This window comes from Amblyomma americanum, chromosome 1 (genome assembly GCF_052857255.1).
Source record: "Amblyomma americanum isolate KBUSLIRL-KWMA chromosome 1, ASM5285725v1, whole genome shotgun sequence".
NCBI lineage: Eukaryota > Metazoa > Arthropoda > Arachnida > Ixodida > Ixodidae > Amblyomma > Amblyomma americanum.
In genome coordinates this window covers 191,692,987-191,716,829 of record NC_135497.1, presented here as the reverse complement: position 1 = coordinate 191,716,829, position 23,843 = coordinate 191,692,987, and the positions used below count along the sequence as shown (strand labels likewise).

Below are 23,843 nucleotides of genomic sequence, written 5' to 3'. Positions count from 1 at the left end.
CTCCAGTGCTATGCAGCATATTATTAGTGTTGTGGTCCAATTTACACAAAAAATGCATCTCTAGCAGCTTCCTCTCTTTTGGCAGCATAGTAAAACCTCGATACAAAATAATACTTGCAGCCGAAAACTTTGTTAAATCACAAATTTTGCCAAGGTTCCTATGTTTCAGCGGACCAAGAAAAATAACAGGCCTTGAGAACACCCCTTGGTAGATGGCACCAAATGTAGTAGAATGTCAACAATACGATTACAGTTGACCCGTATTTCACGATAAGATTATTAAAAACGTTTTATCCAGAGTGCATTGCGTGCAATATGTTACGGTTCAGGATGACGTGAACAACAACACAAGACACAGCAAACGATACGAACATGCGAACCACCAGGCCGGTGATGACGACGGTATTCAGACGGGACTACTTGGTGACATATCAAGAGAAAAAAGTTATAAACCAGCAATGCGGAACAGTGTGAAAAAAAATAACATATTGAATCCCTAGCAACAAGCAGCGCCTGCATCGATGGCAGGCGGCACGCTTCGCGGCTGGTTGTAGAGCACGTACATCGCGGGTCTCATATGTACATGACAGATGGTGCAGTGGCATGTTCTACTTCTGTTCTGGTCTACAGATTGAAGCTTGCCAGCAACATATGAGCAAAAAAAGGTGCATGCAAATCACAGTCTGCCTCTGCTAAAGTTTTCATTTTCGTTTGCTTGTTAAGGAGGCTCCTGGAACATGGATGCAATATGTGAGGACTTCGTTAAATCAAAAGTGGGCTGTGAAATTACTTCATTAAATCACGGAAGAAAATACACGGCTTTTCAATGGGGCAGAAATTGGCAAAAAAAAAAAAATGCATTACTTTGCAAACTTTGTTAAATTGAGGTTTATAATAACAAGGTTCGACTATACTACTGGACTTGAAAATTTCATACTTTCAGCTAAAGAACATTTTTCAAAAATATCCAACATACTTATTCCTCACTAAATTGAAATGCATTAAAAATTTAATCATCATCATCAACAGCTTGACTGCGCCCCATATCTCTAAAATAAACCCTGTCCTGTGTCAGCTGCAGCCACCCGATCTCCGCTAACTTCTGGATCTCATCTACTCACCTAACTTTTGCCGCTCACTGCTACCCTTGCGTTCTCTTGGAATCAGTCCGTTACCCTTACCAATCATCGGTTATCTTGCCATCGCATAGACTAAAAAATGCATTTAAAGTTTATACCGGCCAAATGGTCACAAAATGTTAGTTCCCCCAGACAAATGATTCGGTAGTGTAAAAATGCAAAACGGGCTTGAAAAAGGCTCAAGCAAGTACTGTTTACAGAGATATCAGCAAGAACTTCTGAAATTACCACTATCAATGGCTTGCTGGTTTCACCTCATTTAGGAACCCCTCAGCCGTTAACTGATGGTAACTGGGATCTGGGTGCACACATTTTGGTTAACTAGGCAGACATACAACCATATTTAAAATAGCCCCACAACTAGGCTAATTCCAAAAGAGGTTTTGCTTTCGGAATTGATCAAAGCTCCTAGCTGTTAATTTTTCTGTATTAATCGTTGCACACCGTCAATGGCATTCCATATGGCAAAGAGCACGAACACGATAATATGCAGAAAACTTGATATCCAATAATGATAGGCATTCCTCATCCAGCACTTTCACATTGAGTGCAGTGAAACATGCTTCAATTTCATTGAAGTGAGAAAATTGAACACTCAAAAACAGTGTTTACCAATCATCCTTCATGAGCTGTGCGACATATACAGGACAAAAGTGTATCACTGAACTTTTTTCTGTGGAAACAATGACATTAAGCTACATGCTGTTGGCTACCACTCAACGAACCACTCATTTAAAGAGACAAAAGATATTACAAATTTACAAAAATGAACGAGCAGTCTGTATTCCATCAAGTGCCACAGCAGCATAAAAATTTTTCAGCTAGCTTGATTAACACTGAAGACATTGGTGATTAAAATGATGCTCCTCTCTCTCTCTCTCCTCACCCCCCCCCCCCCCCCCTTTTCTGTCTAACACATGCTGATGCACCAGAAAAAAGAAATAGATTGAAGAGGATCACGCCTCGGCCCGCCCATATCATTTGGGAATGTCCAATGAGACGGCTTGCCCAGATTCCCCGCTCTACATCAGAGGGGGAGGGGCGGCTAAGAAAGTGCGGTGAGGTGTCGCCTCAGCCGGTCGCAAGCAGCAACTATTAAAAATTGTTTGTAAATTACAACATCCACTCAGCTTTTAAATTTCACTTGAATGCTCACAAAGACCACTTATATAAATCTGTTGCAATACAACATGGCCATCAAAATTATTTCACAGTCCCTTAGACAGGCGCTGGGCAACAATATAAGAACAAGGGTCTACTCTTGTATGACGGTTCACGGGTATGGGCCTGAGCAAGGCTGTCCACAGTGAGATTCGAGAGTATTCACCAACCTCTTCAAAGCTTGCCATAAGTACACCGCCTCCATCATTCTCCCCACTTCCGGTTTCCCTAGCTAGCACTATATTCAGAGCCGGTCAGTATGGCAGATGCCCATCAGGGATCATGAGAAGCACAAGCTCCACAGTATACAGACAGTTTACTACAAAATCTAATGCCACTGTAACTTGGAAACGCCCTCATTGACCAAACGTCATGAATTTTGCCTCATATCTTTCTTTTTAAGAAACTTGAGAACTGAGAAGTGGCCCCTACACTTCCAAGAGGATTAGTCAAGAGTGTAGTCATACAAATTCTGTGGGAAGACACAGCATGGAAAAAAATAACTGCTGCATTGCCTTGCTGCTGGATTTATTCCAACGGTTGAAGCATGCATGATTCATCAAGCTTAGAAGCCTTTCAATGAATTATACTCCATTTCATGCTTCAAGTGCAATGCCATCAAAGCTAGTGCTCTTGTTTGCACTGCCTACACCTGCAATAAGAAAGTAGCGCATTCCTTGTGGTGGGCTAAAAATAGTAAATGTTTTGCCTGCAGGGTTATTACGTGATACATGTGTCATAAGCTTGATTAAATGTGCTTTTGTTACTGACGACGCACAGTCACTTTCTCACAACCTTAGACCACTCGGCCACAAAACAAGTGTGGAGTAACACACCTCCCTTTATTTTTTCCTACAAACTATTTCCATACCTTTCCCAGCATTGCACCTGATGTATGAAACGGAGTACAGTTCACTTGACGATGCAGATTTTTTTTTTCCCCCGAACTTACATTCTGTAAACTTCAGTGTATGACTGTACATGTAGCTGTAGAACACCAATTGAAAATATTTAATACAACACAGCATTTAAGTATGTGTACGGAAAAAGACGAAGTGTCCCTGCTAAGGTGGTTGCACATGGCTCCAGTGATAAATCTCGCCATCCGCGTAAATACATCCCTTATATCAAGAAAAGTGACTTCACACCATCTGAGGAAGCTCCCAAAGATCATGTGCCGTCTGACTGGGTGGCAGTAAGCAAATGTCCTTCAGTCATCCCGGCAGCTGGACTGGGCTCCGAGGCTAGGCCTAGGGCCACCAGTGACGCGCTGGCAGAGGTGACTTCGCCGGCGTCAGTCACGACGGCTTCAGCAACACCTCTTTTGACAACTGAGCCTAGGTCCCAGTTCCTGGTTCCTGCTCCCGGTTCACGAACGACAGCGCACATCACGCCTTCTCCAAATGCACCTCGGCCCATGAGCGATCTGCCCTCTAGGCGCAACTCGGCAATGGCTGCCCAGCCTCCACTGCTGGATGGGACTTCACCCGTGCAGCGTGAGGAGGAGAGCTCTCCGATGGACCTGTCTTCAGCACCTCCATCCGTGCAACCGGCTTCCCGCAGTTCTCAGGGGACACTGCACAGGATTCATCTTCTGCCAACTTCTTCTGCCAGCGTATGCCAACCAGGTGGCTGTGCCAACATCGGGATCGGTATCGTATAAAGTGGCCATTAAAGCTCTGCCAGCCAAAAGCCTGACAAACATTCCGAACAGGATTCTTCAGGTGAACCTGGACGAGTGTCTTGGGATCAAAGGTTTCCGTGGCTTCACGTCGAGAACGAAATCTAACACCATCACTGTGTGCCTCCCGACTTTGGCTGCTGTCGAGCGCCTGCAAACGCTCAAGTGCACATCGATTACAAGCGAGATCTCGGTGCCGGTCCCGGTGTACCTAGTAGAAGGTTCTGACCTACAACGCTGTGTTGTCTACAACGTCGACGTTGTCGAAGACCAGACGACCCTCCAGCGTGAGTTGTACTGCCCAAACCACCGTGTCATCCAAGCACGGTATATGGAAAAGGGGCGCTTGTGCATCGTCACACTACAAGGCCCACCAACTCTTCCAGAACGACTTTACTACTATGGCTGTATTCTGCGGCCTCGCCCTTACAAACAGAGTGCTGTTTATTGCTACAGCTGTTTCAGACCTGCCCACATGCGCCGATCGCGCCCTTTTACAACGCAAGATGAGGCTCGGCCCCAAGGCACACCGTCTTACAGGTGCGGACTTTGCAAGACTGACGACCACGAGATCACCTCTCCTACTTGCCCAACAAAACAGAAAGCAACTGAGAAGGTTCGACGTGGGATCCGTAAGCAAGTGCCTCCAAATGAAAACAGAGCCCCGATACAGACATCCAACAGGTTTGCGGCTCTCCAGTGGGATGAAGACGACTAGCCGGAGCTTTCTGAGCCCAATCCACCTGCAGCCCCTGCCCAACAGTCGTACAGTGATAAAGTGAGCAAGGATCGCCGTCGCCTTCAAGCTACACAAAAGCACAGCATACTGGAACCTCTGCGTCACGACATGGCAGCAGTTGGCGACCAAATTGCACGCCTTTTAGCCGAGGTTTCTAAGCTACGGCAACGCCGTGAACTGCTTGCTCGCCGTAGACAACCAGCGGAATCCCACTCCGCGCCAATCAAAGCTGCAGCGCCTTCGACTACGTCCAGCCCTCATGCGTTTTTCGCAGACTCTATCAGGTTTCTGCAGCACTGCAGGACATCCCTCCTCCGATTTATGGTAAACCAGTTATCTAACCTGACATCAGTTCTATTACAACGCTTGGAAGCCAAATCAAAAAAGACGAGTACACGTTGTTGTGGTGAGCTCCAATGGAACTGCAGAGGCCTCTCCACAAAGCTGGGAGAGCTCAAATCTCGACTTCGCATGAACAAGCTCTAGGTGTGGGCCCTGCTACTGCAGGAGACCAATGCCTTGCCATCCATTCCGGGCTTTAATGGATACACGTCTCCTTCAATGAACGACCGTCGTGTGCACACTGCTGCCCCTCCGGGAAAGACGGCACGGTGTACGTTGATGCACGTTTTCCTCAAGTTCACCTCTCTCTAGAAAACTGGTGCCCCTCATACCAAGAGGTAGTCGCAGTGGCTGCGAAGCTTCCCAAGGCAACTATGGTGGTTGTGTCATACTATGCAAGACCCGCCGGTGGAGCTCCCTCCCGCATTATTCTGGGGTGGTTATTAACTCAAAGATGACAACACCCAGGGTGGCCTGTTTTAGTCGGTGGTGACTTTAACGCCCCTCATGCCCCTCATCCAGACTGGGGGTACCCTACTTCAAGCCCCCGTGGTAGGCGTGTGCAGGACGCATTCGCGGATGCGCTGTTTGTTTTACTCAACCATCCAGATTCAATTGGGTTAACACGTTTTGGCGGGCTAGTTGGTTAAGCATCTTGAACAAACAGCGCGAACAAAGACGAGCACAAAAGACAAGAAAGCGAACGACACGGCGCTGTGTCGTTCGCTTTCTTGTCTTTTGTGCTCGTCTTTGTTCGCGCTGTTTGTTCAAGATCCAGATTCAGCAATGCGGACTGTGCGCCATGCTCGCAGTCCAACATATGCTCCGGACCTTACGTGGTGGTCAAGACCCGGGACTCCCTCATGGCACCTGGAGCCAGACTGCTGGGGTAGTGACCACCATCCTATCATCATCGGTCTCCATCCATCAAGGGCCCGCTGATTACGCTGTAGGTGTTCTGTGGTCAATTGGAACACGTTCCTCACCACCGTCGAAGATCTCTCTCTGCAATCATCTACACTACTTCTGGACTGCATACAAACTGCGCTGAATAAGGCTACTACTGTCACCTGGACGGACGTGAATCGCCCGGCGCTAGATGTGGGTCTGCTTAACCTGTGGGCTGCTCGCCGACAAGCGGAGATGGCAGCTTCCCGAAACCAGACTTCTGCGCAAGCACGGACAAGGCTGAATTACCCTACTGCCAAGGCTCGCAGATATGAACGCGATCTCTCGCGACGGCAGTGGCATGCGTGGTGTGAGCAGTTCTTGACAAAGTCATCGAATGCTGCTCTCTGGTGAACGTTTTATGCAATGGAACATGGTTCCCGTCGTCCTGAAGCAGCGGCCACAGCATGCTTCGCAGCTAACTTAACTCCAGATGATTTCACCAGAGAGGCAGCGCAGAAGTTTTTCCCCAAGTATGATGTGTTGCCTCCAATGGTCATAGGAGCCCCCTTGGCTGCCATTCCAGCATATGTCGATAAGCTCCCATCCACAGCCAACGCCGAGAGAATTGCAAGCCCATTTTCAATGCCCGAGTTGCTTGCAGCAATAGACGAAGCCCGTCGTAAGACTGTGCCCGGTCCGGACTCCATTCCGTACGAGGCTTACAAGAACTTAAGTTCTGCTGTACTGCCTCAACTCCTCGCCACCATTAACAAGGTATGGATAGAAGGCGTCGTACCAGAAACCTGGAAATCAGCTATTGTGACCCCATATCAAAGCCGGGGAAGCCGCCGACAGACCTCGGAAATTTCCGGCCTATATCGCTTATGTCAACATAATGCAAGCTTACCGAAAAAATGCTTGCCACACGACTGTCGTGGTGGCTTGAGCACCATGGTTTCTACCATCCCGCCCAAATTGGCTTCCGTACGTCCATAGGTACAGAAGATGGACTGGCTGTCTTGGCATCAACAGTTCTGGCCTCAACTCGCAGCCACAATGTATATACTGTACTGACCATGGACGTTGAAAGGCGTACGATAATATCATTCATGCTGCCGTCATGGAATCCTCGTTAGAGTGCGCAATTTTGTTAAATCCTTCATTGAAGGCCGACACTTTGCCATATGTCTCAGTGGTGAGGCCGTCGGATCATTTGTGCCTCTTCGCGGCGTTCCCCAGGGATCGGTGTTATCGCCAACATTTTTTAATATTGCTTTTACCCCCCTTGCTTGGCACTTACACGATGTCTCTGAGATTAAGTTTTTATTGTATGCTGATGACATAACGGCGTGGAGCACTCACAACGACCTGATGATTCAAGCAGCCGGCCTACAATCAGCCATAGATATTACGTTGACTTTTCCTTCGTCAATTGGTCTGCAGCTTTCTGTGAGCAAAACCACGTACGTGTCAGTCGCCAACCACTGGGGGCGCCATAAGCTCGCTGCAACACCAATTCGTCTCCATCTATCCGGAACTCCAATTCAAGAAAGTTCGAGCGCAAAAATCTTGGGCTTGACAATACACGAGTTAGGAACAGGTACTGCTTGGCTTTCTCGGGCTAAAGTGCAAGCAATTCAGGCGTTGGATCTGATTAGACACATTGCTCCTAAAACAGGCGGAGCCCGCTCTCATGTTGCACGACAGTTGGTGCAGGCGGTTGTGCAACCGCGCCTCGTTTACCAAGCCCAATTCCAGCATTTGACGAGGGCTCAATGGGATCGCCTAGAAGCTGTTAACCGAGAGGCAATGAGGGTCATCACTTGCCTTCCCCGCATTACCCCGATCGTGGCTCTCCAAGAACATGCGCAGCTGAATACACTTGATGAGCTGGTACAGCAACGACGCGATGCTCGCCGCCTAAAGTCAAACCTTACACACACAACGTGTGCATTCAGGGCATATGCTTCATCGCACTCCATTCTACAGCCGCCCCGCCAGTTCTTCCTCCCTGGCGTTTTTTGCAGCTAAGCGACAACAAACCAACTAATCTACGTCGGCCATCAGCTACCTGCGCGGCATTGTCGCTTCGCAACCGAATTACAGAGCAAGGCGGCAATCTGCCGCATGGCTCTATCGTTATGTATGTTGACGCAAGCATCCAGGCCTGCGAAACAACAACGGCAGTTTACTGTCCTTGCAAGCCTGCCCTGAACAAAATGTCAGGGTTTTGCCTCTCGGAACCTCCTTCCTCCTTCTGTGCGGAGATGCTTGCGGTTCAAGAGGCACTTTGCTCTGTGGCTGCCGTCCCCATGCTACCTACGGCCCGGCCCGCATTGTCATTCGCATCGACGACCTTCACGTCACACGCCTACTACGACGAGTCAGTCGCACCCCAGAAATCTGCCAAGACATCCATCGTCTAGCGGCACGCATCCCGCAGCAAATCCGTATTGAATGGGTTCCGCGTGACCTCCTGAGCGCACAAAGCCGCGCAGATTCTGCGACCTGCCTTTCGACCCCAACCTCGTCTTCGCCTCGAGTCCTCACTCTGGATGACACCACCCTCCTTTTAACAAGAAAGGAACACCTCCGGCGCCGCACACGTGCTCTAATCCCTCCATGTGTGGTAACCCTCCCCTGTGGTCTTACCCATGCAGAGGAGGTTGCGCTTCGGAGGATACAGGTCGGGGTTGCCCTAACTCCAGCTGTGACACGCAAGTGGCCACATTTCAAAGATTTATATCCCCGCTCCGGGTGTCCAGTCTGCAAGAGCAGAGACTGTGAGGCGGATATCCACCACCTATTGTGGGTTTGCCCGGCGCTGAAGGCAACGAGAATTCAGCACCTGGCGGCGGTGGGTCTCTCACCGAACAATCCGGATTCCTATATTGCCTGGAAACAGGGTCCATATCATCGTTCACTGCTTGGTTTCATTAGATCAGCCCACCGGTTTTCATTTATTTAAGCATCTTACTCATCTCTCATTTCATAACCTTTATGCCCTGAGGCAATAAACATCACTTGAAAAAAAAAAAAACTGTGTACCATAAATGTAAACTGTTTTCCAGCATTTCCCTTCATTCCTACTCGCTTTATATATTCCCTTAATGTGTTCTGTTGGGTTTTATGGCACAAAGGCAGCGAAGGCCATCATGCGCCAAGCATATCCCCTTTATATCCATCTCCCTGCCAGCTGATGTTCATGTGCCAGCCCTGCATTTGGCAGTTATGGTGCCCAGCTTGCTTCTTTCCTTTTCTTTTCCCCATAACAATAAATAATGCCACTACCACCACCACTATCATTACACCAAAAGCCTTTAAAATAAAGACCACCTAGAGTGTTGTAACAATCCATTACTTATATTCTGTCATTTAAATGAGAGAAGGCAAAGTAAAAGCAAATCAACACCCCTATTTATACAGGAGATTGTGTTGAAGGGTGCACAGATGACCAATTAGGTTGTAAATGAACAGTGCTCACTTCAAAGCTAGAATCAAGCTAAATATCTATGACCACAAAATTAACTAAGGAGCTGGCGATGTGCTGACACTTCTTTACGTTCTAAAAACCAGCGGAACCAGTTCTCGCATACAATTTCAAACTGGGGCTTTTGATAAAAAATGCTGCCCCTACACAGCCTGGTAATGCAGAAGGGAATTGCCCTTCCTGAATGCATTACCTAAAACAAAACGCATCAAAGCATTATCAGCCACATTCAGGAAGAGCCAGCACCGAGCAGATCACTGATATCAGCAACTCAATGAAACAAACAAAAAGATGGGGGAATCAACAGCACATGCTGGGGAATGTAAGAGCAGCAGCAAGTTTCAAAATGGTGGTTCTTCGCTGCCCCAAACTTCTATATGCTGGACTCAAAAAGGGCCTTGCATGCAGCCGGTACTATAGAATAGTTGGTATAGCTGTGAACCTTGTGTAATTGCAAGGAACAGCAGTGTGCAGCAATGTAATAGCCGTAATGTTGACAGATATACAAGGAGTACAAAGGCTTTCAAAATGCGTATGGTTAGAGGCAACGCGAAGGAACATAGTGTTAAAATATACATGCATACAGGTTGCAACCAACAAAATTCGTAGGCATGCTACAGGGAGCACATTCTCCCAGTCCACACAGGCAAGTCAAAATACTCCAGTGTTACTAGTAAACAAGAGGGCTATTGAAGACATGTGCCCAGCGATGAGTCGAATTAACTTTCCAGCACATCACAAAGGTCAAGGGGACACTCACAGGTTGTATATCTTGTAGTGGCCTCGGTGCTTCTTTTCAAGAAACCTGCAAAATGGCAAAGAAGCGAAATAAGAGCATAAGGTAAGGATGCACAATGAAGTGCACAAATGTGAAAGACAAAAAACCAATAAAGAAAGGCAGCTTCTGCAGGCACCTAGCTTGCTGCAAGCAATGCATAAACACACTAGACACAGCGGCTACTGCCGTGCTAAACGCGCACAGCTCACAAAGCAAGAAGAAAAATACAGCTGGTTAAAATGTGTGTCCAATTCAGACACAAGCTTGAGAAATTACACAAATTAACTTCTACTAAAAGCACTGCAACTTATGTAGCACACCCGATAACATCAGGAAGGCAAAAAGGTTGCTAAATAATGCATTTACTAAGCAAGTAAGAGGGAGACAAAATAAGCGCTACACTTATGAGTGTTGTGGGCTGCTTACTCCACATGCGAAATTTACCAATTCACCAATTAACCCATCTATGCTGAAACTTCAGAAATTTGAAAGAATTAAAATATTGTTCAATATAAAATGTTTATTTCATTTCACAATTCTGAATCATTCTTTTTCTTGGCGGAAATATTTACCTCGACACCGACATCTGAGCAATCCTACAATGTAGGATATGTAAAAGGCAGATTCACTACCTGTAACATCCGGTAAAGCTTCAAACATTTGACCCCAACTTAAAAATCGCATTCTCATCATGCGTGCTAATTTTCTTATGACCATGCACAAAAATTATTTGGTTTTCTTGCACAATTATAATGCAGCCGATGGGGTTGAATTTCAAAAATGGTGTCCAAAGAAGAATGGTGGATCTTTCTGAATGCCAAGAACGCACAAAACTAAACGCACATAATAAAACCCTCACACAGGAAATGTTTAGACCCTCTTGAACCTATGCTAGGAGGTGCAAGCTTTTTACACAATAAACTTTGAGTTACTACACACAAAAGTGGTGTCCTACATTAGTGTAGACAGTGTTGTGCACGTATGTTTTTATCCCTTTTTCATGACCATATGACACGTGCAACCTGTATATATTCATTACTATTGTGTAAATAGTTTCTATGTACATCACCCCTCCCCCTATTTCTTCCTATCCCCTCACCTCTTTTATTTCATTTCTCCATTCTGCTTGCTATCCCTTTCTTTTGCTGCCCCAGCTAAGGTGCTTCAGTATCGATGGCAGATGCCGGGGCTAGCAAAAATCCCCCATTTTCCTTCCTTGTTTATTATTATTCTTAATAAAACCACTTACTACTACATGCAGGACACTAGGCATATATAAGGCAACACAGGTCTGTCAAATTCAATGTTGGCAGCAGGAGGAAAGCACTGAAGGGCAATGGATAAAATGTAGAGTTTATAAGTACTAAACAAATGATTTTGAACTAACTGTCGTAGTCAACCTATCTCAGCTCTAAATCTCTCCAGTACGACTGATGAGCACCCAAACAGCTCAACAGATGCCCTCACAAGTGCCTGTAGACTCCAATAAAAAGTATTCTGACTAGCTATACTCACCTCGACACCTTGCCACTTGGAAGCCACAAGCCTCCTCAACAAATCAGGACTGCACACAGATATTGAATGAAATCCAGCAAGCCTAGGCGTAGAAGCATGTGGCACTATCTAGGTTTTAAGCTGTAAGCTACTCATACCACTAAAGCCGTTGCTGACAGTTCCTCCATGCACAACAGGCAACAGTGGATGTCACTTTAGTAAAAGCTGGAGCACTACCCTGTTGTGGTCCCCCACGGTGCTCTGGGTATTTTGTGGTCCCTTTAATTGAAACATGCAAAATTTTGTTCTGATGATGCCTACACACTAAAGTAAAACAACGTGGTTTTAATGGCATTGTTTACTGGGATATACAGTAAAGAAAGCCGGTAACTATTTTTTAATGTTACTGCTCTTGAACTAAAAAAAAATGCTTTAAAAAAGATTGGCCGATGATTACGATTCTCGGTAATGAGATTTTTGTGCGCAGTGACTGCAGTATGTGGAACATATGGAACCGCATAAGGAACATGTGGTGCCGAACAGAAGCGGCTCTGGGTTTCGGCTTGGGCAGCGTGCAGTGATCTGCCGTCGCTTCGCCTCGCACAAACGGATGCCGGCGCGCGCTACTCTAGCACCATCTCTGAGTGAGCGGTGGCCACAACTGGCACTTCTCATGTGTTTGCCACGCACATTATCGATGACATCATCGAGCAGACGACGGCACGCAACCTGCCTTCACACTACCGTCATAACCTTCTCCCTACACTCTCCTCCTCGCACTCTCTTCGCTGTCACCATCTTTCAGCCTCTGTGTTCAGTTATGCGAACGATGGTGAGGCATGAAAACCGAGAATGGGTGCCTAAGAGCTGCACTCTAAAATATATGTCCAAACACATAAAATGCCATTTTCTTCACTAACATAGAAGCCTACCAATGCTCCTAAAAATGCCACTCCTGCATGCTGTCATTATGCAGTCAGGGAGGAGACATTTACCTTGGCACTGTTTTCTTCCACTGTGCAAGAACATCGCCTCTGCATGCTACATAGCTTTGGCAGCGCTACAAGAAGCTACTGAGATGGACTATAGTCACTGCTACTCCACAAAAAAAACTGACCTTCTGGCAAAACTCTCAATAAAATAATACAGCCCGAGGTTGGCTCAGACAAAAGCTTGGCTAAATCACATTGAAATGTTCCAGTAAAACATACTGGAATAACATTAGCATGAAAATGATGGGCAAAGTTTAATCGAACAACCTCTACTGTTACCAAACCCTGCTATGCGTTCATCAAGTATGACGCTTTGTTTGCTTTATGGAGGTTTAACATCCCAAAGCAACTGAAGCTATGAGGGATGCCGTAGTGAAGGACTCCGAAAATTTCGACCACCTGGGGTCTTTAACGTGCACTGACATCGCACAGTACACGGGCCTCTAGAATTTCGCCTCCATTGGAATTCGACTTCCGCGGCCGGGATCGAACCCGCGTCTTTTGGGTCAGCAGGAGAGTGCCACAACCAGTGAGCCACCGCTATGGTGCAAGTATGATGCTTAACAGAGCAAAAAAACATTTACATGTCAATCTGCACCATTATTAAAACATGCTAGAAACAGAGACATCAAAACCCAACCAAGCCCATTAAATTTACCTATACGCACCAAAATGCACCATTCTTGCAGTCAGCTATGTACTTTTAAACTAAGCTTTTTTCCATTTTTTGTCCATTACGAGGACTTCATGTGCAAAATGAACAGAAGCTACACCTAGATATAGTAAAACAACACAATTGTGATGCAAACGCTTCAGTAGCTATGCCCATGATACCTCTCGCTTGAGTTGATTGTTCGAGCTGACATGCATATGCCAAGGCCTAACAAGCACATGCCTGCGTTCACCCTATATTGAGAAGGGCTGTAGCTCCTAGAAATAATTAAGTTCTACTCACTTTACAAGCACTTACAAAACGAAGAACTGCCAGCATGTGCTATGATAGGCAACATAAAAGGGGGAAAAGTTTTTCAGCTAGCAATTTAATGCTGAAATATAACGGCTGCAGAAGCCGCCATCTTTATCGTGACAAGTGCCATTCACAAAATGACACTGCAACAGTTATGAGGATATTCAGTTAGCGAAGAAAAACCCTTGTGGTCAGAACTGCTAAAGGCAAACCTAAAGACTGCAAATGCGACCAAAATATGCATAATGTGTGACCTCCCTAAAGACGATGTTTCAATGTAACAAAAGCTCTACATTAATCAACTATGCCAATCAGGAATACCCTCAAGTGCAAATAAATGGCAAATAAATCTATTTCACTCAACTTCTGCTTTAACAATAAAACAACAAACTACACAACAAAACAGAAAGATGCAGACTTACTTTTGGACATCATCCATGTGGTTGCGGAAGACACCTTCCAGCTTCTCAGCTGGGAAGCCCATGGCAATGATATTGTCGCTAATGTCTATCATAGCAACCAAGTCAAGGTACATAACCACACAGCAGCACTGGTAAACTTCAGCAGCAGTCAACATGCAGAGCTCTAGGAAATTACTCTTAACCCCCCTTTCAAGCATTAGCACAAAGAATTTGTGCACAATTAATTTTTCTAGCATTCCAAAGCAGCTAGAACAGAACATCTTGTTCAGAGCCCTAACCCAATGAATGTGGTATCACTTCGTGCCTTGTAATCCATTCTACTGAAAACACTTTTTTCCACTGTTCAGTAAAGCATGAAGCCCAAACAAATCTCACACTTCATTTCATGCTCTACAAAGTCTATCTGCAGTTCACGAAATACACATATACAATGACAGCCAGCCTCAGAGGAAGAGCTAGATGTTCAGACACAGACACAAATCCACCTCTATGCCTCAAGGTTACGCTGTGGTCTGTGTGAGCAACTGCAAAGGAATGTTCAAGAATGATTTAAAGCAACTGCAGTTCATTAACACACTGTTATTCGAGCCCATGAGTATTTTTTATCTTGTCCCCATTGAAATGATGCCACAGAGGAGAGGTATCGAGCCAACAACATTGCCTCGTACTTAGCAGCAGAACATTACCTCTTCTGAGTCACGTTCACAGATGTGTGTTCATGAAAGAAAGCTGCGACATCTGTTGGCTCAGTGAAAAGTCAAAGCTTAAACTGGCTGTGCTTTATTTTTGATGGTAAAAGTAGTCAGACATTTTTGCTAGTAGATAATGACAACTGGAGTGCATAAGGCAACAACAGACAGCAGCTACAAGCACAAGGTGGAGCTTGTGTCATGGTAAGTTATGATTTTTGCTTATGTGGCATGCCTGCATATGCTGAACACTAGAGCCACTTCTCTTGCACCAACAGAACATTACATATATTATCTACTTTAATATTAAAACTATTGACAAAATTTTAGGCAGAATTCTGTTTACGTGGGAGCCTGTTTCCAAGACTTCAGCCAAAAGCAGAATTCTGACTTTTCATCCTGCATAGACATTAAGTCTATACCTGACAATTTGTTAACTAACAGGGTCTGTGGTTCAGCATTACCTCTCTATTTAACACCTACCAGTGAAGAGGTCATTTCAGACCATAAACAGTGCTCTGCGCATCTGCTGCAGTGGCTCAGTCATTCAGCTGCTAAGCACAAGGTCGTGGGATCAAATGCCAGCTCTGGCGTCCATATCAATGAAAATTAAATGAAAAACGCCCATGTGCAGCATGACGTCAGTGCCAGTTGAAGAACTCTTAGGGGGTTAAAATGTACTCACAGCCCACCCCTTTGGCGCCTCTTCCTCTCTGCCTCACATCACTCCTTCCTCTGTTCTTTCCCTCACAACGCAGTTCAGATATCCTCCAAGAATGTGACAATTCCTGCACCTTTTTTCATAAGACATTAGCATTTACTATTCAGTGGCCTGCATTGCAAACACTAGTGCACTGCCCTTTTTTTCCTTCACTCCCTCATAAAAAAAAACATGCTGTGAGAAAAATCTGTGCTCTAACAAAGAGTTCAGAAATTTCCTGCCTGCAGTTTTTTTTTCTATTGAAACATGCAAAGGTTACCAAGAACTAAAGTAGTGAATATAATGTGTACTGGCATGACCTGAATAATTCATTATAACAGTATTTTTACACTGGAATTCCAGTTTCAACAGAAAGAAGCTCAATGTGCTATCCTTCACAGGGACGAAATCTAGGACAGAAGTAACATAGCCCAACTAAGTTATGAATGCTGTGGGCTCTCATCACCTGCTCACTTACACACATGGTGCACACAAAAACACTGCATCATGCTTTGCCCTATTAAAAATGACATCCAACAAAAGTGAGCTTGGCAGGTCTATCAGTTCAAGCTAATAATAATGGCAAAAAAAAAAAAAACAGGCATTCATATCTGATAGAAGCAATGCCGGCAAGCACTGCTTCTACCAATTGCAACTGCTGCTGAAGCATAAGCTCAACCTCAAAAAGCCAACAGAACAGTGGTTCCAGATAATGGTGCGTATCAGCAATACTGTCCACGTGCTTCATGTTTCTAGCAAGAAAGTTAACTGTGTAATATGCCCCCCCCCCCCCCTTTCCTGGAAAGCAACTCTTTTTTTGGATGGTCACTGCCCACTGCACTCAGCAAATAGGACATAATGGCAGTCGTGGGATCACTGGTTCCATCCCTAACACATAGCATAGCACAAAACAAGGTACTTGCATTAAGAGATTATGTCAGCACATGCAAAAAAACATCACACTCAGGGCTACCAAGGCCAACTCAGGATGCACACAGACCATGAAGACAGAAGTTAAGAAAATGGCCCCAGTTCACTTGCCCAAGTCTGGACACAAGGTCACTTTTCAGAACTGTAGGACCACAAGGTAAGAAGAGGAGGCACACACAACACCCATGGCTGCCTGAAGATTGGATTATACGGCTGTGAAAATGGACTTCACCCAAAGAACGTAGTTCAGAAAGCTGTTTCAGTGCACTGCACAAACACTATAGAGTGCATAACAGTTAACACCAGCCAAAATGTTGCATGTAGTCACAAAATAACACTGCTGTGATCTACCACAATCAGAACACGATCACAGAGACCTAAACCAAACTTTTTTTCATATCCACAACCCAACATTAGTGAGATTTAGAATAGGGAGGCCCTATTGGTTAGGGCGATAGGAGAAATAGGGGGTGCCAGTGCGCATGCCCAAAACAATAACCCAAGGGGCATTATTGCTCTGTGCACGCGCATTGCCACGTGAACTGGTGCATGTACACTTGCACCCCGCTATTCCCCTATCCCCCTAACCAATATGGTCCACCTATTCTAAACCTCTGCACACTCATTTGGACAAAACAGAAGAGGAACAGGCTTCTATTTTTATAGGGCTTTTATGGGGTCCCAAAGTGACTCTGGCTATAAGGGATGCCGTAGTGGAGGGCTCTGGAAAATTTCAACCACCCGGGATTCTTAACGTGGACTGATATCATAAAGTACATGGGCCTCTAGTATTCACCTACACTGAAATTCGACTGCCGCGACAGAGATCAAACCCACGTTTTTCAGGTCAGCAGCCAAGCACCTAAACCACTGAGCCACTGCAGCAGCAGGAACAGACTTCTAAAGATCACCTTTCTTACCACGTGCAAAGACTGACCTTGTTTGCTATTCTAGCCAATTTCCCTATCTTGCCCTGTGTGAGCTGGATAGGTGTGGTAAAACTTTTTTTAAGGGGGTGGAGACACCAAATTTTGGTTGCCGTGTTCTGTTTCATACGTTGCGTATTGCCCCAGGACGCGTGATACATGCTGCACAATTGATATAAGTGCGGTAAATAATTTATTACTGCATTATTTATACTGAGCGATTTCGGTTTCTGAGCGTCAGGGTGTGCTGCGACGTCACAAACAGGGAAGAGCAGCAACCCTGGTCACATGGGCCCCAATAGTTGACGCACGTATTGCTGCGTCGGCTGCTCTCGTACACATGCTGTGCATAGCAGCGCCTTTCGAAATCACATGTTCCCCCCCTACCCTCCCCCCTACATGCCCTTCCCCACTCCCCTGGTCCTCAAGAGTGATGCCCAAAGGGCCAACATGCGTCGGGACCAGTATACCCCTCCCCCCCCCCCCCTTCATAGCAACAACCACCACCACCATATGCCAACAAACTTCGTCGGTACTGCGATGTGCTGAGAAAAGTCAAGCGAGCGAGGAACGACACTGAGTCCTGAAACCAAGCGGCTCGCTTCGGCCGATCTCAATCGCCAACCGCGTATGCCAACGTGGTTTCCTCGTTGCATTTCGCTTCGCCACGCCGACGCCGATGATCGGCGGACATCTGTGTCGGTGTCCCGTAGTTGACCCTGGTCACATTACAGCGACACGATGTCTCACTTTTCCTACCGACAAATACCAGTCTCTGTCTTCACTTCGCGCCGCCCGCGCAGCCGCGCTGCGAGACTGCTCAGGGTCCCGTCGCTGCCGATTACGATATCTGCTGCTAGTTAGCAAACAGTCCATGTATTGGCTAACTGAATGCTTCCAGACAATTGCACGGGGTTCAGAATTAATCGCACGGGTACGTAACTCCTCCAGGAATGCGCCCATGACGACTACTGCATCTCGGCGCTACTTTTGTTTACATATCTGCATCTGTATACAGGCACCAATTGCGCGTTAGTTTGGCAAAAATTGCAAGCTGCGTTCCACTTAGGTTAATCAAGTTCATCTCTTTGCGCCGGTTGCGGGTTTGCTTGTTTGCGCAGTGCGATAACTTTGCAAGAATCGCCGAAGAATGCGAGCGCCAGCCTGGGGAATGCTTCATAGCCAGGTTGTTGACAACGTGTAGGACCGGCGTTTCTGACTCGTAACTGCTTTTTCCGATATTTCCAGTACTTGAATTTAAATTAGTTTAGAGGTATGTTCGGCACCCATTCGAGATAAACAAAATGGCTTAATTTGTTGCCCTCAAGCGACGCCGCCGACTGTAGCTGCCGCCGCGGGCGCCTGCAGCATTGACCGACAGGCTGTCACACCGCCTAGCAGCGGCGCTTCCCGCTTGATGTATTTGCGTCCTAAGATGTAAAAAATCCTCGATTTAAGGTCACTGTTGTCAAAATTACGCTCGATGACCATATGTATCCGCTAAAACTTGCGAACTCGCTCTCCACAATCGCCGACATTGCACATACGAAACCGGCGGACTCGCTAGGCCTATTCGTATTGCAGGTGAGCCGAAGGGTGAACATATGAAGTGTAGTCGCTCGTTTCGCTTATTCGTATTACGGCGAAGGTGCAAACAAGAGTCATCGTCTCATCGACGTGAAGGTTTCGCTCGGCCACCGATGTCCGGCTGGTGCGTCAGCAACGGCATATATGCCGACCAGCACATCGACAGCCGAGTCGCCGAAGCAGCGCCTCGCCGATGTCGCGCGTCGCTCTTCATAATACGTCACGTTACTGTGTTGTGATGTCACTGCTATTCACTGATATCGTTTCCAGGGCTCTACGTCACCACCTACAGCGCTAGCGATGGGCCTCCATCGTGAGAACGAGCACTTAAAGACTCTTCGCAGCTCAATCAAAATATATTTTAAGCGCTTGTTGCGTCCAATACTTAGCAGTGGGTGACCTTACATACAGAGGAAGCCCATAACAAGCTTACTATAGCCTCAAAATTTGATGTCCCAACCCCTTTAAGAATTTTATTTGAATTGAGAAAAGAAATTCATAGCTCACAGCTACCATGCACCTTTAAGTTTCAAAATATGCAATTCTACTTCCAACATTCTTTAGTTTCAGGCAAATAACGCCTCGAGAATAAACAAGAATATGAGCACTAATTGCTAGTTCGTTAGGCATGTAAACTTTAGAACACCATTGCACTATCAAGCTCTCTAATTTTCTGCAGAGCACTCATTTTGGGATTTGGGAACACATTCCCCTTCAAGTCACAGGTATTGAAGAGATGATGGTACAGTTTAACTGCACATCAACAATACAATGTTTTTGTTGGAATGTTTTTCCTGCTTGTTCAGAAGTATCCTACAACAAGCAGACACTATTTACAGCTCAAAAGATCTTCTAAATTCATTACATTTTTTAACAACTTCTGTAGGTATGGGGCTAGGGTCGCCAATGTTACGTCTAGACATAAGAAATGTGCATGGCTGGAAAACAGTAGAAAATACACCTGGCTAGAAAACTAAGACAGACCTCAAATAAAGCAAGAGGCCACATAAACTAAGATCACTTTTCAGAAAAGAGTGCCCCAGGCACTTAGAATAAAAAAGTCTCCTTCCTTTACAAAACCAACAATTAACATGTACAGGTACAAAAGGTACCACACCATAAATTATGTAAAGATAGAAGTGTGCTCAGCACACATTGCATTCTAATATTATGCCCACTTTGTACTGAAAGACCCAATCAGAATAGCATGGATGTAAAAGCTGTTATTAACAAAAAAAAACAGTGAGGCCCCTGTCACCTTCACAACTTGCAAGGATGCAAATGCAATCACCTACCTTACAACCTTTACCTCTTAGGTAAAGGTTGCAAAGTAGCAGATGCCCCATCATAGCATCCAGAGGAGCTAACAATGCCAAAGAAAAAAAAGTAAAGAGACCGCTTCCCTATACAACAAAGAAACCCATACACTGGCCTTATCACCTTCTGTGCCCAATAGCCCACTCTGATAGAAAGATAAGTGCTGATATGGAGCGGCACCTTAAAGAGCTCCCATGCTCGTTGCTCCAATGTGTCTCTTGCACCAAGGCACACTCAAAATGGCGTGACGGCCAGACGAGCAGGTATTCCATCTGTCACTGCCCTGAAGAGCTATACACTAAGCGACATTAGCCACAAAAACTGAATCGTACACATCTTGCCCCAATGTTTAACCCTACATCCCAGTTAGCAGAGTAGTGTTAAACACAGGAGCAAAATACAGACGGCACAGAAGTTCACATACAGAAATAATTCCACTAGACCACACACAACTTTTTGATACTTATGTTTCATGAAAATTAGAAATAAGCAGTTTGATCAGAAACCTCAGAAAAAGATACGAAAAAATATCCATTCTTCATCTAAAAAACAAAAATATAATGTTTCTAAAACCCTCAATTACACAAATAGTGTTAATTTTCCTTGAAAAACATTTCACACAAACCATCATCAGTAATAGTAGTGGTCTGATGCCCTTTGCTAGTAAATTCAAGAATTCTCAACTATTCAGATTAAAAAATAATAATATTGCCACAATGTTACAGTCATGCAAGCTTCAAACTACCTCCTTTGGATTTGTTGCGACTCAATCTTGTTATAAATATGCAATCATTATACAAAAACCTGGGCACTGCATTAATCACAGCCTACATTTTTGGTCAATAATTTTCAGAGATGACGACTCCGATGCATAGAGAGTAGCTCGTGCAGAGGAACCAAATTCAGCAGAAGACGATGGGTCTGCACATACTCACTGCTTACTTTGGTCCAACCTAACGAAACTGTTGCAAACACTGAACAAAGAATGTAGAGAGGAGGAGTATCAGAAATTCCTCTTGAAAAATAAGGCAGATATACTTCTTCAAACTGCATTGTGCCATGCTGTCCATGGCAATAAGGATAAGCACACATTCAGAGACTCATCCTTTAAACTCTGAAGATAAAATCCAAAAATTGCCTAACCAAATACACAGAGTGCACAGTGTGCGTAAATGAGTGGGCTGCAACAACTTAGGTATATATTCACCGTAGTACTGGAACGCCATGCCAAAATCATGCAAATGTAATGCTAGCAGCAAAAAAAAGAAAATAAAAATAGTCACCTTGAAATAAAAACCCAGGTAGAAGCACTAAACAACACTGTGTGAAAAGATAAAGCATGCTCACGCTACAAATAAAGCCCATGTAGCAAGAAGGCCAATGAACAACTCAAGAAATTCAGATACCTCTCACCAGGTTAAGCTGTTTATCAATAAGCATATGTGCACGGTGATTTTTCACTACAAAGTGAAGAAAATAGTCATCTATTTGGACACTTGCAGAATGGAAGCAAACACTGTGCAATTGCCATATTTGGAGAAAGGAAAATCCACAGACTGGACCTCATCAAGTTATACAGAAGAGAGCTGAGCTAGCAGTCTTCAATAAAGCCCAAAACAGCTTGTGCTTTGAAACAGAGGAGAAAAGTGAAGCAATGTGAATGGTGCTGTAGTCTGACATCTGCAGAAACGGGTAGATGTTAGAACTAGAAGCACTTTAGAACAGAAGTTCACCCTTTCAGCTAAAAATCTCACTAGAATTATTCTTTGAGAAACCAGTGAATTTATTCTATAAAAAAGCAGTCAAATCTCTGTCAGTGGCACCGCTTCTTCCAGGGAAAAAAATGCAGCAGCACCAAACAGAAAAAATAACTGCATAAATTTTCTTTCATTGTTTGAAAAGTAAAAGGAGAGAAACATGAATTATGCCACATCTGGCATTTATTGCAAAGTTTCTTGCAGGCATGTCACCTCTTCAGCATCAATGATGCTTTTCAAATTCCTTTACAACAAATGTGCATGCAAGGTGTACTTGAACATCCCCCAACTTCTTAACAATATAGAATATTAAAAAATGCTAAACACTGTTATTTCATTTGAAACCCAAAATCTAATACACAACTTAATTAGATGTTCAGAGTCTTGAATATTCCCACAACTCTAATGAGTACAAACCTAGATACCTTACTGAAATAAGCAACCATCGCAGTAAGATGACATGGTGCTCATTGAAGAAAATCTGCCTGCAAGAAGCCCCTTCTCCCAAATGTTCAACAAACATAAGCAAAAACACTCCCAATGTTCACAGAAGCAACGCATGACATGGCAGAGGTTTGGAAGAGAACTGGTACCGTGAGTAGAAATTCACAGTGCTTCCATAGCCAACCCCACCTAGCTAATGAACATCAAATGAAAAATGTCTCCATGTTTCCTACAACTATAATTTTTTTTTTGTTTCGTACACTTCGGCAATGCAGCCTACTTTCTTACACACCCCTAAGCTCACATTCAACACTAAATCTCATTTATGTAATATATCATGGTAAGCAGTTCTGCTAAACTGGAAGGGCTATCAGGTGCAACTTGCAGCTGCTAGTCATGTTAAATGAAAGGTGCAGATGACAGGCATACAAAAATTAAATGGAACAGCAAAGGATACAGGACAAGTCCAAATCAAAGTCCTCATCCTGGTACCGCTTCTTGTTCTTGCTCACAACCTGTTTTATGCGTGCAGTCATGGTCATCCTAGACCAACATGAGGGGAGACACCCTGTACCGCAGTAGGCAAGCAAAGGTACAGGAAAGGTCACCAAATAGTCACACACAGCAGCTGGGAACCGATGAAGCAATGATATGCACATCACGGGTTTGAACTTTAGAAACTTGTGATATGCATTTGAAATTTGCAGAAATGTTTGTCTCTTGCACTACAAGACTTCAAGTTTTCAAAGAGTTGCAGTTAGTTTAAAACACCTCCTTCTCTTAAGAACCTATTGACTTGCAACAAATTTGCAACTGCACTTTCTCCCAGCAGCAAGCTGGGATGGAAAGGAATGTGTTCGTTATAAAACATTGTGAAATATATAAAACACTGTGAAATACTTTTCCTTAGTTTCATGCAACAAAGCATGAAAATAAAATGCGGTTTACAGAGACCACATCTCTGAATAGTTCAAAGAGCTTTTCCTTGTTTCAAGAGTATGAAACTGTGTGCAAGATGAGCATGTCCAATGCAAAGATGGTGCAAAATCATTTCTATCGAGCATTCTTGTTGTTTACATGACTTCCATTCACCCAGGATAACCTTTACCAGGTGCGGTCTGATTTAGAGCAAAAGCATTTTCAGTTTAGGTTTCGAAGACAGCCTAATATAGCTGACAGTAGCAAATCACAAGACTAGTGTAGAAACCCTATGCTGCACTTAGCCCACCAGTGGCAAGGACGCATGCACTGTAGCTAGGACTGCAGCAGCAAATGGACCGTGAAATAGCTGCACTCACTGAGAACCACTTCAGACTACATAGCACCAGACATTCCACCACTAGCTTTTGATGTAACATAGGGATACAAAAAAATCTGAAAGAAATATAGAGCAGAAG

General features: G+C 44.8%; 1 protein-coding gene across 4 annotated transcripts in view; it reads right to left on the bottom strand.

The window, feature by feature from the left end:
- Nucleotides 1-23,843, bottom strand: part of LOC144114410 (phosphatidylinositol 3,4,5-trisphosphate 3-phosphatase and dual-specificity protein phosphatase PTEN-like) — a 93,634-nt gene that overhangs the window by 66,230 nt on the left and 3,561 nt on the right. For all 4 annotated transcript variants that reach the window (XM_077648133.1, XM_077648134.1, XM_077648132.1 and 1 more), the window contains 3 exons: nt 22,904-23,014; nt 14,097-14,181; nt 10,204-10,248 (listed from right to left, as the gene is read on the bottom strand). In XM_077648133.1, the coding sequence (XP_077504259.1) occupies nt 10,204-10,248; nt 14,097-14,181; nt 22,904-22,988 (215 nt within the window). In that variant the 5' untranslated portion in view covers nt 22,989-23,014. The remainder of the gene's footprint in view (nt 1-10,203; nt 10,249-14,096; nt 14,182-22,903; nt 23,015-23,843) is intronic.